Below are 15,601 nucleotides of genomic sequence, written 5' to 3' on the forward strand. Positions count from 1 at the left end.
CAGTCCTCAGGCATTAGGGGAGGGACTGATCATGAGCAGAGATGAGGAAATATTTCCCTCCATAATATCCTATCACACAGTGAGGTGCAGCCTAAGTTCATTCCACCTTGTCCTGATGCATCCCCACACTAGAGGAACCATTGCTCTAGACCAGCACGGCAGTTCTTTTTTGGGGACATTCCCCTAGGAGCTGCAGACTCTTTGCTGGAGCTCAGAATGGACACACCCTTAGTAAGTGCATGTCAGTTCCTAGCTCCATTGCTAGAGAGGTTTCTGGCCGTGCTTGATACAGGCCAATAATTAATCATTTTCCTCTAGTGCAGAAAGCCCCAAGGAGCCACCAACCATGAGATCAACTCATATGTCTTCAGATGGGACATCAGTTTCAAGGATCATTCCTGTTTCTGGTGCAAGAGAAATCCAGGCATTCTTCTCAATGTGGGATGCCGAGCTGTGCCTAAGCGTAGGAAATCATCCCATTCTGCAGGAACCCCCTGGGGCCCACCTTTTGCTACAACCCATCTCTTCCCACCTTCACCACCACCCCCCAGCCTTCCTGCCCTGCTCACCTCGGAAGCTCAGCTCACTGTCACTAACCCCACAGTCCTCCGCAGAGCTCTCCTTCTCGTGTTTGCTGCCCCCACGGGTCCTCTTCACACTCTTGTAGAACTGGCCCCAGCGGTGCCGCCCAGCATCCTTCTTCAGCCGTTTTTCTTTGGCCCGCCTGTTTTGAAACCAGACCTGGAGAGACAGAGTCCCAGAAGGCACTGAAAGGAGCACGTGCAGGGAGAAAAAGATTGGCCTGGACAGAAAAATTCAGGGCTGGCTCCGAACCTCCCTGAAGTTCAAGATGGTTCAGACCCAGGAGCCCAGTTCCCCTGCAACTTAGGGCGCCAAGGCTGGTGGACTCAGAGCTGAACTTTGCCCTAGTCTGAGGGGTTCCAGGTTGGATACAGCATATAAAATGGGCCCAAGCCACAACGCCCAGATCCAGTTCTGTATCCAAACTTCCCCAAGGCTCAGATCAGTATTCAGCATTTCAGGCCCGTAGAGTGGGTCAGATGCCTCCTGCCCCATGGCAGATCTCCTGGGGATATGCATCCAAATATGCAGTACCCATATTTTGCTGGCATTGCAAACTCACATCTAATTCACTGCTTATTGCTAATAACCAGGGAGATTTTACTCAGTGGTTCGGATCCTGTGCTATGATCAAGGTGGTGGACAGATGCATCCCCTGGAGCCCTGGGGCAGTGCACATGCTCAGCAGTCCACTACAACTGTCAGTCACAGGATGGGAGCCTTACTTCTTATCCGGCTTTCTGGTCTGGCTACCGTGGAATTCAGTGCGGGGGTCGTGCACTGTCAGGGGAATGTGATGTGCACAGCTTGGCCAGGACAAGGAGAGAATGGAAAAATACTTCAACTGCAGCGGTCTCACCTGCACCACCCTCATGTCCAGCCCTGTCTCCGAGGACAGCTGCTCCCGCACGTGCCTGGCGGGTTTGGGGGAGTTTTTATAGGCATTTTTTAACGTCTCCAACTGTTTGGCTGTGATAGTGGTTCTTGGCCTCTTGGCTCCACCTTCTGAATCATCTGGAACAGAACAATTTCTTACCAGTATGGAACAGATAGCACAAAATAGAAGCTGGCCAATGACCAGCACAGAAGGGCAGTCAATCTAAAGCAAGATGCAGTTGATTTTAATTAGCCTTAGCTGTGGCCGGCAGGGGTGGGGGTGGGGGTGGGAGATAGGGGGCTTGCAAAATTCAGCCCTCGTTTTTCAGTGACTTTGTCTTGATAAAACGTGGCCTTCCAGGTCTCCAAGGACACAGTGTGACGATGCTCCTCTTTCACACAGAAAACCTATCTAAGGTCCTTATTTGGTCCCTGTGACCCTAGTAGCTGAACGCCATGCACTCTGTAATGTATTTACCCTCAGTGCATCCCTGGGAAGCAGGGCAGTGTTATTATTCCCATTGTACAGAGTGGGAACTGAGGCCCAGATCCTCATAGGTATTTAGGTGCCTCACTCCCATGGATTTCCCTGAAGGTGAGGCACCTAAATACCTTTGAGGATCTGGGCCTAAGTGACTTGCCCACACAGGAAGTTTATAGCAGAGCAGGGTGCTGAACATGGGGCTGCTGAATCTCCATCTTGTAACCTAACCACCAGACCATCCTTCCTCTTGTAAGGATGGACCTGAGAACATTTTAATCCCTTTCCTTCCAATATAACAACCTTGCCTCATTTTAAAAGTTCCGTAGTCTACCAGCTAGATTTTAAAAAGGGGTCTTATTAATGAGTTAGGGCAACCCCTCAGCTGGAAAAAGTTCATTGCTCCCACATGTAGGCACATATCTGGTGGTCACCTCCAGGGTGGACATAGATGGTGGAAGTGGTGCAGTTTTTCTATATCACATAATGTTTAAATGTTATTGGGCAACCAAACCAAAAAAAATCATAAAATCACAAAAAGGGCCATAACTTGAAGAAACATAGTCTAATTTTGACCAAAATTGGCAGAAAGCTTTTAAATAGAACTGATCATGCAGCTATGTCCTCAAACTAGTACTGTTTTGGAAATTTTGAGAAATATTTTGTCCCACATGATATATTTTCCTGTACTTATTTTGCCTTCAATTAAAGCAAAAGTCTGTGGTCACACAGCTTTTTTGTACCATGTAATACATCTAAATATTTGTCATTATTTGTAGAAAAGTTTTTCTGTCTGCTATTTTATGAATATTGGCTACTGTCGAATGACGACTCCACTGACAACTGATGTTAACACAGTGCACACCAGGATGAAATGTTTTCAGGATGTGTTCCACTCTCTGGGCCAAGACTGGACCTGTGTCATGTGTGATGAAGCAATCTACTGCAAAGCACTGTTAATAATTAAATGGAGGAATCAAAACAGGTTTGACGATGACCACCTTGAGAAGGGAGGCATGTATCATGTGGCAAATGTAATGTGTGATACAGGCAGTGTGATGCAGGAGAGTGGTTTGAAGAAATCCTTGTGGAAGCCAGCATCTATGGTGCTTCAGCCGTGCTCTAAGAGGGAAAGCATATAACCATGGCATTGGAATCCACAAACGTATGAATGAGGCGATGACTCACTTGAAGTGGGCCGAACTTGGTGATTCCGTGTACAATGATGATTCTTGCAGAAGATGAGAAGTGATACATCTTGGAGGAGGTTCGAACATGCACTGAAGCATTTGAAGATGTGGAGCAGGCTCACAGAGAAAACAGATTGGAAGCACAGAGTGCTCTGGCAGAGTTGATGAACAGCACCCAAGCATTGCACCAGCTCATGGATACTTCTGTTATCCAAGGCAAAAACTGTTTAGATACATTTCCATCCTGGAAAAACTACACTACTCCTAATCACTGATGGATTACATAGTAGCAAAGAGAAGCAATAACAAGTCCATGGAGCTTGAGACATTTGCAGAGATGATCCCACTATGACGTATGGGCATATGAGTTATGCCAGATGGGTTGTGTAAATGTAGCAGAAGCCAGATCTCTGGAAGAGAAGCCAGACATAGATTGTGCCCAAGCTGATAGGAAGCAGTGTTCCAGACTGCCAGACTCTTCAGTGGGGTACTTACACTGTGACATGGCCATTGAGCAATCTCTGAACAAGGACTGTAGGAATCATCAGCATCTTTGCACAAAAGATACGGCTCTGACCAAGGATTACCTGACTGCACGTTTTAAGGCAGCTGTAACAGCTATGACAAAACAAAGGTGTGGAATGCCACCTTTGATCTCCACAAAGAAGTTACCACATGGCTGCAGATGAAATTGCTGTCCAAGATATTATGTTTTGTGACAGAAGGAATGACAAATCCTTTTACCACTGAACCTGGAACAAGCCCACACAACAATCACTTGTGAACATTGCAATGTTTACTGTGGCTCCAACTGAAAGTGCAGAAGGTTTGTGCATGATAAGAAAGACTGGCACATGATAAATGAAGCCATTCATAACCAGGAGGCTGCAAAGAGGCGAGGGAGACCTCTTTGAGTCCACAGAAAGGCATAATCTCAAATCATTTGGTAGTCTCAACAAAACAATCAAACAAAAGAAGCAGTCAGCACAAGTGATAACTATTGATCGTCAGATATTCAGCAAGCTGACAGTTTTTTTGCCCAATCCAGAGATGTTGATATCCAGGGTTTGATGACACATGAGCTGGCACCTGTCCCACTTCAACTTGGGTGTATCTCTAAGAAATGCCCAAAAGAGGAGCACACTGTCTTGGCTGGAGAAAAATCAGTCAATGGTTGAGCTTCCAGCATCTGATAAGCCAACCTCAGCTATTCTTGAACTTGGGATGCTTCTGCAGATGGTGTGCAATGATACTGTCAAGTGCAAAACTACTGGGGAGCTGTCTGATCAGCTGCTGCACTCTACCGTTGGACTGCAATGTCCATACGCTGCCATTGTGGGTGACAGTTATGAAATAAAGCATCAATCAAATCTGGTGAGAGAGCCCGCAGGGGGAATGTCCAAATGCAACACGTTTGGAGCCACCACTGCGTACGCACCATAACCAAAGCAACGCTTATAGATGATATCAAATTCAAGGAATAAATTGCACACTTTCTCCTCAGTGACTGGATTGTGGAGTGTGGACAGAGATTGTCACCTGGTCGCTACATGTACCTTACTGGTGGGTTTCACCACATCGCACATGCAGTGAAAACAGTGTCTGGCAACCATTCTGCAATACCAGAACTCGAGGAAGCAGATTCAGGCACGTTCTTGCATGTTGCTCAGGCAAAGCAAACACTCAGAGCAAACGGGGTGCTGATGTGGTGCTTGGACTCAGATGTTTCATCCATGTACCCAAAATATTGCTCTGTTCTTGGGAGAGATTAATTCTTTTTCAAAACTGGGGTCAGCCAAGAGATGAGACTCATTCCCATGAATGGAGAGGCTGGAGCTGGGAGTAGACGTGTCTCAAATGTTGCCAAACATTCATGCTGTCAGTGGTTGTGATGACTCTACTTCAGCTTTTAGTGGCGTGGCAGAAAAGAGATGGCTGAAGGCAGCAGCTGAGCACCCAGAGCACTGTGTGGTGAAGGAGTTTAGAGCTCTTCTCCCCTCACCCTCCCGCCATCTCCTCCCCAGGCAGTAGGACCATGGGGAAAAGGATGCTCTATAATGTGTCTCTCACATGCCCAACCCCCAGTTTCAGGCTTTTGTGTCTATGGCATGGACTGAGACTGCTTGTTCTCAATTTCCCACCCTGCTCTTGGGTGCAAGGCTGTGGTCTACTGACCGTGTCTATTCTGCATTCCCCATCCTGATCTCAGTGCTTGTGGCATTCACAGAGCCAGCCCATTCTCAGCTCTCTTGGTCTTGGTGATGTGTCTGTGGTATGAACCAAGCATGCCCATTCTCAGCTCCCTTACAGTCACAGTGCTGTTTGCCAGTAATATGGTATATTACATATACCTGGCAAGAAAAATAAAAGGCAAGAAGAGGTTCTTTAAATACATTAGGAGCAAGAGAAAGATGATTAACATTAATGATAACCAGATCTCAAAACAATATTGACAACTGGGGGAAGAAACCCAAGCCAAAATAGGGAAAGAGTACGTTAAAGAATATGTAGATAAGTTAGATGTGTTCAAGTCAGCAGGGCCTGATGAAATTCATCTTAGGGTTCTTAAAAAACTAACTGAAGCAATCTGGGAGCAATTAGCAATTATCTTTGAAAATTCTTGGAGGATGGGAGAGGTCCCAGAAGACTGGGCAAACATGGTACCTGTTACGGGTTGAATCAAAGAAACCCCCTTGGGGCTGCCAACTGATGTGCCAAGACTACTACTGCCCCTACTTTCCTGCCCTGCCTGGTTTGAGCCAGACCCGCTAGCCTCCTGCAAACCCAGACCCAGAGTCTGAACTACATCCCCTAACAGTTGTAGGCTTAACTGAAAGCAACTTACAGAAGTGTTCCTGTCTTTAACACTCAGATGTCCAACTCCCAATGGGGTCCAAACCCCAATCCATTTTACCCTGTATAAAGCTTATACGGGTAAACTCATAAATTGTTCGCCCTCTATAACACTGGTAGAGAAAGATGCACAGCTGTTTGCTCCCCCAGGTATTAATACATACTCTGAGTTAATTAATAAGTAAAAAGTGATTTTATTAAATACAGAAATAGGATTTAAGTGGTTCCAAGTAGTGACAGACAGAACAAAGTGAATTACCAAGTAAAATAAAATAGAACACGCAAGTCTATGTCTAAGAAACTGAATACAGATAAAACCTCACCAGTTCCAGTAAACTTCCTTTTAAGGACTAGCCTCCTGCTAGTCTGAGTCCAGCAATCAGTCACAACTCCTCTACTTACTGTCCTTTGTTCCAGTTTTTTTCAGGTATCCTTGGGGATGGAGATGCTCTCTCTTTAGCCAGCTGAAGACAAAATGGAGGGGTCTCCCACCGGCTTAAAGAGACTTTCTCTTGAGGTTGGAGACCCCCTCCTCTCTCCTATGCAAAGTCCAGCTTTAAGATGGAGTTTTGGAGTCACATGGACAAGCCACGTGTCTATGCATGACTCAGTTTTTACCAGGCAATCCACATGCCTGAGAAGGCTCAGATGTGGATTGGCATCTTCAAGTTCTTTGTTGGCTTAAGTGGTTTTTGATTGGGCACTTAATTTGCACTTTTCTTAAGAAGCTGGCCATATGCTCTACTAGGCAAGTTAAAATCAAGCAAGTATAGAGCCAATACTCCTAACTTCAAATACAAAAATGATACATGCATACAAATAAGATGAATACATTCAGTAGATCATAACCTTTACAGAAACATGTTACATGGCAGATGTAGCATAAAACATTTTAGTTAGGTCATATATACATTCACAAGCATATTCCATATAGCCTTATGGGAGGAACAGTCACAGTGCCCATCTTTAAAAAGGAGAACAAGGAGGGCCTGGGGAATTATAGATCTGTCTGCATAACTTCAATATCTGGAAAGATGCTGGAGCACATTATTAAACAATCAGTTTGTAAGAACCTGGAAGATAGTAGTGTTGTAAGTAATAGTCAGCATGGATTTGTCAAGAACTAATCAGGCCAAAACAACTTACTTTTCTTCTTTGACAGGGTTACTGATGTAATGGAGAGGGGGGAGCGGTAGATGAGATATACCTTGATTTTAGAAAGGCTTTAGACACAGTCTCACATGACATTCTCATAAGCAAACTAGGGCAATGCAGTGTCGATAAATTTACTATAAGATGGGTGCACAACTGGTTGAAAGCCCATACTCAAAGAGTAGTTATCAATAGTTTGCTGTCAAGTTGAGAGAGCGTATCTAGTGGAGATACACAGTGGGTCAGTCCTTGGTCCAATACTATTCAATATTTTCATCAATGACTTGGATAATGGTGTGGAGAATATGCTTATAAAATTTATAGATGACACCAAGCTGGGAGGGTTTGCAGGCACTTTGGAGGACAGGTTTAAAATTCAAAATGACCTTGACAAATTGGAGAATTGATCTGAAGTCAACAAGATGAAATTCAATAAAGACAAATGCAAAGTACTTCACTTAGGAAGGAAAAATCAAATGCACAACTACAACATGGGGAATAACTGGCTACGTGTTAGTACTGCTGAAAAGGATCTGGGGGCTAGAGTGAATCACAAACTGAATATGAATCATCAACGTGATGCAGCTGCAAAAAAAGGCTAGTATGATTCTGGGGTGTATTAAGAGGAGTGTCAAATGTAAGAATAGGAGGTAGTTGTCCTGCTCTACCTGGCACAGGTGAGGCCCCAGCTGGGTACCATAATTTAGGAAGGATGTGGACAAATTAGAAAAAGTCCAGAAGCGAGCAACAAAAATGATAAAATATTTAGAAAGCCTGACCTATAAGGAAAGGTTGAAAAATCTGGGCATGTTTAAAGAAGCCTGGGAGGAACCTGATAACAGTCTTCCAAGATGTTAAGGGGTGTTATAGGACAGTGATCATTTATTCTCCATGTCCAATGAAGGTAGGACAAGAAGGGGCTTAATCTTCATTGAAGCTTGTAACGAGGCGGTGTGGCTCCCCTCCTCACCAGGGAGGGTCGAGCCCCGTCAATCACCCATAGGGGAGGGGCCACTAAGCAGAAGTGCCGCCCCCCAGAGGGTCAAGCAGTGACCCGGAAGGATAAAAGCCGGCCCTCAGCTGGAGCTCAGCTGCCGTCAGGAGCAGACCTGCCCACAGGTGCTCGTGACTGGGAAGCTGCTGAGGCCGGGGGCCGGTGCCCGGACTGGCCAGAGCTTCCCTGCGCTCGCTATGATGAGGAGCTGCCGGAGCCGCCCTGTCCCTGCTATGGCCCCAAGGAAACCCCGGAGCAGGCCTGGCTGGACTTTCCGGAGGAGCTGCCGGACTTGCCGTCCAGCCCTAGCCGCGAGGGACCTATGTTGTGGGACTTCCCAGAAGCTGACACCACGGACCAGGTAGGCACGGAGGGGGATAGTGGAAGTAGCCCAGGGGCAGCCAACCCGAGTCAGGCTGTAGATTTTCCAATACCCATGGCAGTGTGTTGCGGTCAGGATCCCCACTGACCATCTGCAGCGGTGACCACCAGTACCAGGGCCCCAGGCTGGAACGCAGAGGAGTGGGTGGGCCTGCGTTCCCCCTGCCACCCGTACCCGGGTGGCAGACTCCCCCTCCCCCCGGCCTAAAGAGGCCAGTTAACTGGGGCTGAGATAACTGTGTGTTTGGTGCCCTGCCCAAACCAAGGGCTGGGCCCCTTTTGACTGTGCCACTGCTCGGTCCTGTCCCAAAGGGCCTGAGCAACCTGAACTCTTGACAGCTCGACCCTGAACCAAGAGGGCCAGAACTGAGATAACTGTGTGTTTGGCGCCCCGCCCGAACTGAGGGCTGGGCCCCCTTTGACTGTGCCGTTGCTCGGTCCTATCCACAGGGACCGAGCTGCCCGGACGGTGGACTGCAGTTCCAAGGACCGAGGCCCTCAGACGACAGGTTGAGGCCAGTGTGGCTCCCCTCCTCACCAGGGAGTGTCGAGCCCCGGTGACACCTTATTTACAAGCTTTTAAAAACAAGGTGGACAAACACCCGTCAGGGATGGGCTAGCCTTACTTGGGCTTGCCTCAGAACCAGGGGGGCTGGCCTTGTTGACTTCCAGAGGTCCTTTCCAGCCCTACATTCCAATGAGGGTTTCTTTATCTTGCTTTGGCCCATTTCTATGCTCATCTCCCCTGCCTGTCAGCACAGTGCCACAAACAGCCGTAGGTGTAGCAATACTCAGCATTGCCACTCCTAACTTTCAGATGCCTGGAAAAAAATCACAATGGACTCCCCAAAGCCTGTGTTAGGCCCCTCGGCTCCCTCTTCAATGACTAGAGGGAGGGACCGAGAGAGTGGCACCTAAGAAGGGGAGCCACAAAAGCCAGCATGCTAGGCAGGGAGCAGCCTAAGATAGCCCGTGGGAGATGCTGGTTGTGCTAAGCCCGGCCCCTTTCAGGGAGGTCAGTGCCTGGCTCTGCTTGAGCACCACATCCAGGAACCCCTCATAGAATCATAGAATATCAGGGTTGGAAGAGACCTCAGGAGGGCATCTAGTCCAGCCCCCTGCTCAAAGCAGGACCAACCCCAACTAAATCATCCCAGCCAGGGCTTTGTCAAGCTGGCCCTTAAAAACCTCTAAGGGTGGAGATTCCACCACCTCCCTAGGTATCCCATGCCAGTGCTTCACCACCCTCCTAGTGAAATAGTGTTTCCTAATATCCAACCTAGACCTCCCCCACTGCAACTTGAGACCAATTTCTCCTCCTTGTTCTGTCATCTGCCACTGCTGAGAGCAGCCTAGCTCCATCCTCTTTGGAACCCCCCTTTAGGCTGCTATCAAATCCCCCCTCACTCATCTCTTCTGCAGACTAAATAACCCCAGTTTCCTCAGCCTCTCCTCATAAATCATGTGCCCCAGCCCTAATAATTTTTGTTGCCCACCACTGGACTCTCTCCAATTTGCCCCCATCCCTTCTGTAGTGGGGGCCCCAAAACTGGACACAATATTCCATGTGTGGCCTCACCAGTGCCGAATAGAGGGGAATAATCACTGTCCTCGATCTGCTGGCAATGCTCCTACTAATACAGCCCAATATGCCATTGGCCTTCTTGGCAACAAAGGCACATTGTTGACTCATATCCAGCTTCTCATCCACTGTAATCCCCAGGTCCTTTTCTGCTAAACTACTCCTTAGCCAATCAGTCCCTACCTGTAGCAGTGCATGGGATTCTTCCGTCCTAAGCGTAGGACTCTGCTCTTGTGCTTGCTGAAACTCATCACCTTTGTTTTGGCCCAATTGTCCAATTTGTCTACTCTGGACCCTCCAGCATATCTATCTCTCCCCCCAGTTCAGTGTCGTCTGCGAACTTGCTGAGGGTGCAATCTATCCCATCATCCAGCTCCTTAATAAAGATGTTGAACAAAACCAGCCCCAGGACCAACCCCTGGAGCACTCCGCTTGATACCAGCTGCCAACTAGACACCGAGCCATTGATCACTAGGCAATCAGGTGGGTGAGGCTCTCACCTGGCCTTGGGTGACTTAGGTAACTCAGCTGTTTCCTGTGAGATTCTTAGGTACCTGCCTAACACCAAAACAGCTGAGAGGGGTGGGGGGAGGAGGCAGAGGTTATGGCATTCCTCTATCTTGTGGGGGACCCCGGTTCATTTTCCCTCGCTGCCTAATGGGGAGAAGGGCGTCTTCCACCTCTCAGCTGTGTGCACTAATCACTGGGCTATGGGGATATACTGATGGGGAGGGGTCCCCTCAGTCTTGCTTGTTGAAGCTGTTCTACTTTAACTGTCATTTGGCCATAGGTGCCAAGCCTAGGGGTGCTGCGGGGCTGGAGCACCCATGGGGGGAAAATAGTGGGTGCTCAGCCCCCTCTGTCAGCCCTGTGGGTCAGCGCCTCCCCATCTTCCCCAGCACCTCCCACCCACTGCAGCTCAGCTGTTCAGCGGCCTGCAGGAGGCGACGGGGAGGAGCAGGAGCAGGAAGAGGCAGGATGGGGCAGTGTGGGGGAGTGGGGCAGAGCAGGGGGTCAAGCACCCCCTGGGAGCTGAGTAAGTTGGCACCTGTGCATTTAGGCCAACAAAAGAGTGAGACTCACTTTATAGTCTAGTGATTAGGCTACTCAGCTGGGCTGTGGGTAAACTGGGGCCAAATCCCCTCTCTGCTTGGTAGGAAGAAGTTTGACCAGGCATCTTCTCTCTCCAGGTAATTGCCCTAAGACGTAGGGGATGCCTGGTCAAATGCCTTTGCAGAGGGGGAATTTGCCCTGGGGTCACCCACAGCCTGCGGAGAAAAGAGTGATTTGCATGTTTGCTGGGCCCCCATTTAAAAGTGGAGCAGCTGCTCAAACTAGCCCCGTGACATGGGCACTTACTCTGCTCATGTGGAGATTTCCCACATCCAAGGGAAGGCCCCTCACCACCAGAGAGGGCTTCTTAGTCTTGCTTTGGCCCAGTTAATATGCCACTAAAGCAGACCAGCTGCAACGGAAAAGACATCAGAGTACCGCACAGTCCAGTAGTTAGGCCACTCACGTCATAGGTAAGAGCTCATTCTTCAAAGCTCAACTCATCAAGGTCCTTCAACCACAATCTCCCACAGCGTGGGATGAGCACCCAAACCATGGCACTGTAGAAGGTTCAGGCTGCCTGTGCCCCAGTTATTAGTTCAGTCAAGTGAACAGCTTCAGCAAGAGCTGAAAAGCAGCCCCTGGGTGAACAGCCTCTGCTTCAGTGATCGAGGCACTCGCTTGAGCACTGGCAGATCCCTAGTCAAATCCCTTGTCAGCAGGCGGGGGGAGAGAATTGAACCAGAGTCAGTCTCCCCCCATGACATGGTACCCTAACTACTGGCTATTGGTTATGTGGAGAAGCTGCGCCCCCTCTCAGGACACATGCTGTTCAAACCCCTTCTCTTCATCAGGCAGAAGGTGGCATGTGGGCCAGGCTCTCCTGTACCCTAACCATGGAACTAAACATTACACAGGAGTGTGGTTAGGTGGCCTCTCTCTAGCCCTACCAGCTCTGGTTTGACTTGCGCTGGGGCTTAGGCATGAGCTAAGCTGCTGGTGCCTAGCATGAGGCAGTAGGACTCATGCTCAGAAGCAGAAACATAGGCACCAAGGGAACATTCAGAGCAAAAACTTAGGGTTGGGTGACAGCCAAGCAGGGGTTTTGTGGATCGCAATGGTGCTAAAACTAGGACTTAGGGCTCAGTTCACTCCCCTGCTCAGCTCTGCATGGCTGCATCAGCACTGTCTGCACCTCCAACTTCAACACTGCTGGAGTTCCATAACTTTCCCCATTGAAAATAACAGAAACACCCCCCTCCCCCCCAAAACTGTACCCTATTCTAGGGCTTCAGCTGGCATATCAGTGCTCAAGCCAATCTGGCACTGCATTTGCATTTTGGAGCACTTTAAAGTTAAATACAGGTCATTTGCCAGGAGAGGAAGGGAGCTGCACCTCAGGGCTACTTGACCATGATCCCAAATTTGCACCAGTATTGGTACCCAAGGCCTTCTAGGAGCCTACAATCATCCAAGTCAACCTGACTGGCTATTGGAGCACTTTGAATGGACGTGCTACTGCAGCCTTGGTGTGTCTTGTGCCTGGTGGCATTCTAGGTGTGGCTCACAGCAGCACCACGATGAGTCTAATAATGCTGAGAGTGTTGGGGTTGGAGCTGTGTGTTGGTCAGATCAGAGGAAGGTGACTCAGACACATTCTGTGGGGCTACTGCTCATTCTTCCCCCTTCCCCCCCTCCCCCCCAGCTTTGTGCAAAAGAAAAGTGGTTTCTTCCCAGTTTAAGAACAGGTGTGAAATCTCAGGTGTGTCCATCCTTTATAAGCTAGTGTCCATTACCTCCAGCGTGGAGGGCAAAGAGCAGAACCACTCCCAATGATATGACAGTCTAGAAGACAGCTACATCTCTGCCTTATAAATGGTGGTATAAATTCATGATGCAACGTAACCTGAGTGTTAATGAAGAACCCAGCAGTAGCTCAATCAAGCAGGCCTTTCTCAGGATCGCTAACAAGATTTGAAGGCAGATAACTGCAGCTTTTTCTGATTCAGCAGCCTATGGCTCAGTGGTCTCTTTATTGTTCTGTGGCACAACCAGAGAGCATCTCTGGAGAACATGTGCTACGCACTGTTTGTTATGAAAAACCATTTAGGGATCTGGGGCAAAAATCTGTCAGGGACAGTACTTGGGCCTGCTGTGAAGGCAGGGGACTGGACTCGATGACCTTTCAAGATCCCTTCCAGTCCTACACTTCTATGAAAAGTGTCATCAACATTGGCCTCCTTACCAGGCCGTGCCTGAAATTATCAGTCACATAGGGAATCATGCAACATTTCGGTATCCTCAAGGGTCCCCTGCCAGTGCTGGATGGGTGGTAATACGGACACCTTGTTTCTCAGATGATGCCGCTACCTGCTCCAGAAGTCAGCCTCACTTTTGTGCCATGTAGTTGTGAAAGTACTTGTGCATCAAGGTGATACAAATGCCACTGGAAAGAGCTGGTGTGTTCTGATGCATGCAGTGGTGACTGTGACAAGTCCAGCAACAGAGTATTGGATGCATCAGACACAGATTCTGAGGGGGAATAGAAATGGTCAACTATTTGTGGTCAAATCACTGTGACTAGTTCTGTGAGTAAAGGTAGCACGAGGGGGTCTTGCATTAAACAGTCCATAGGTCATAGTTATATGTAGGGGGTCACATAAGAATACATGGTTATACTTTGGTATTCATACAAAACATTCAACTGCCCTTCTACTAAGTCATTACTGCGCTAGAAGTAGTTTACATGTATCGTCACTGCAGTCTGTGATAGTAAGAAGATAATTACAGTTATATCGTGTGTGTTAGATTTATGTCTCTAGCCAAACAGAGAACATCAAAAAATATGTTTTATAATTAGGGTAGAGGTCTTATTATCTGCATAACTTCACAAAAATAGCAGCCGGAAAACCTTTTCTCAAATCAGTACAGTCTACACATAATGACATATTTTGATGTGGTATAACATGGTATAAACAAGCTCATACTGTCCTGTGACTATGGACTTTTGGTTTAACCAAAAGCAAAAAAGTACAGGGAAAAGGATAAAAAATATCAGCTGGTGCGAAATAGTTCCCAAGCTTTCCCAAACAGTACTTGTTTGAGTGCATCATTGCATGATCAGTTGTATTCAGAAACTTTCCACCAATTTTGGTCAACATTAAACTATATTTCTATGAGCTTGGGCCCTTTTGGTGATTTTCTGATTTGTTCAGATTGGATGCCCGATAACAACATTTAAACGTTAAACAACAGAAAAACGGCACCACTTCCAGCATCTCTGTCCGCCTCGGTGATGCCCACCAGATGTGTGTCTAACATGGTAGCAATGACATTTTCCTTGCTGACAGGTTACCCCTTGGTGCCCAAAAAAGGTTCTGGCTGGTAGACTGTTTTTCCAGACGAATGCCACGGAGGCCTTCAGAAATAATACTGCAAGCTGGGAGGGGCCATGTTTGGTTTTGACCATAAAGCTATATGGCAGCATTGTGTGGATCTGCATTGGCTCAGTCTAGCACAGAATCAAGGGTCTTGCCTAAAATGTCCTTTACTTACAGAACCATGTACAGCTCTGGCTCCACCCACATGAGCCAAGTCCTCTCAGATTCGCAGGTGAAATCCCACTGAAATCAGTACAGTGGCACCTGTCTCTTGGACAGGAAACTTTGCGCCCGTCTCTCTCTCTTTCCTACTGGCTATTAGGCTGTCAAACACTGTGACGCCGAGGCCATTTGCTAGCTTGGGGAGTCAATAATGGAATCTGAGTAATATTACATTCATGCCCCCCGCCCCCGGCTCAGCACAAGTAGAAATTGCATCACCCTAACCAAATTGATTAGGTCAAAATAGAGTCCTTAATTAATAAGAAGTCAGGGCTTGTCAACATGAAATCCATTAAAGACCAGTTCAGTTTTAATTTCAGTCAGGCCCCGTTGGGACGTCTCTGTGGATTCATTACTGTTTCGTGATCTATAGTCTCTCTCTCACCCTCCCTCCCCTAGCCTTGTTTTTCACCTCCACTGGCTCTTTAGAGCCCTGTTTGGTTCACATAGATAAATGGGAACTCTAGTGTAAGGTGCAAGTCCGTTGCCTTGGGTGGCGCTGCGCCTGCCTGCAGCCCAGCTGAATTTGGTTTGTGCTGTCGATGCTGTTCCTGCAGCTCAAACCTAGGACTGGCCTCTCAATGTTAAGCTTCTCTGCATTGTTCTGCCAACCTACCAGAGCTGTGCCCTTGAGAGGTCACTTGCTTCTAGGGGGAGGTTTGGGGTCTTACTTAATGATTATCTTATTTTACTAATATTGATGACAGCGCTGTTCCTTCCAAAGGACCTCAACGTGCTTTACAAACAAAGGGGCAAATTCTCCCCAGGGTTACACCCAGGCAACCTTGCTGGGAGTGGCGAACGGGCAGGGTTTGGCCTTGTATAGGAAGAGTCACTTCACCAAGCAGTGAAGAG

At 47.9% G+C, this 15,601-nt stretch overlaps 1 protein-coding gene across 1 annotated transcript in view; it reads right to left on the reverse strand.

The window, feature by feature from the left end:
- LHX4 (LIM homeobox 4) overlaps positions 1-15,601 on the reverse strand; it is a 63,773-nt gene that overhangs the window by 2,193 nt on the left and 45,979 nt on the right. Inside the window, exons 4-5 of the mRNA XM_032796195.2 lie at positions 1,442-1,596; positions 570-741 (exon numbers count right to left, since the gene is read on the reverse strand). Coding sequence (XP_032652086.2) covers positions 570-741; positions 1,442-1,596 — 327 coding nt within the window. The remainder of the gene's footprint in view (positions 1-569; positions 742-1,441; positions 1,597-15,601) is intronic.

Source organism: Chelonoidis abingdonii, chromosome 7 (genome assembly GCF_003597395.2).
Source record: "Chelonoidis abingdonii isolate Lonesome George chromosome 7, CheloAbing_2.0, whole genome shotgun sequence".
In the NCBI taxonomy this organism is placed as follows: Eukaryota; Metazoa; Chordata; order Testudines; family Testudinidae; genus Chelonoidis; species Chelonoidis abingdonii.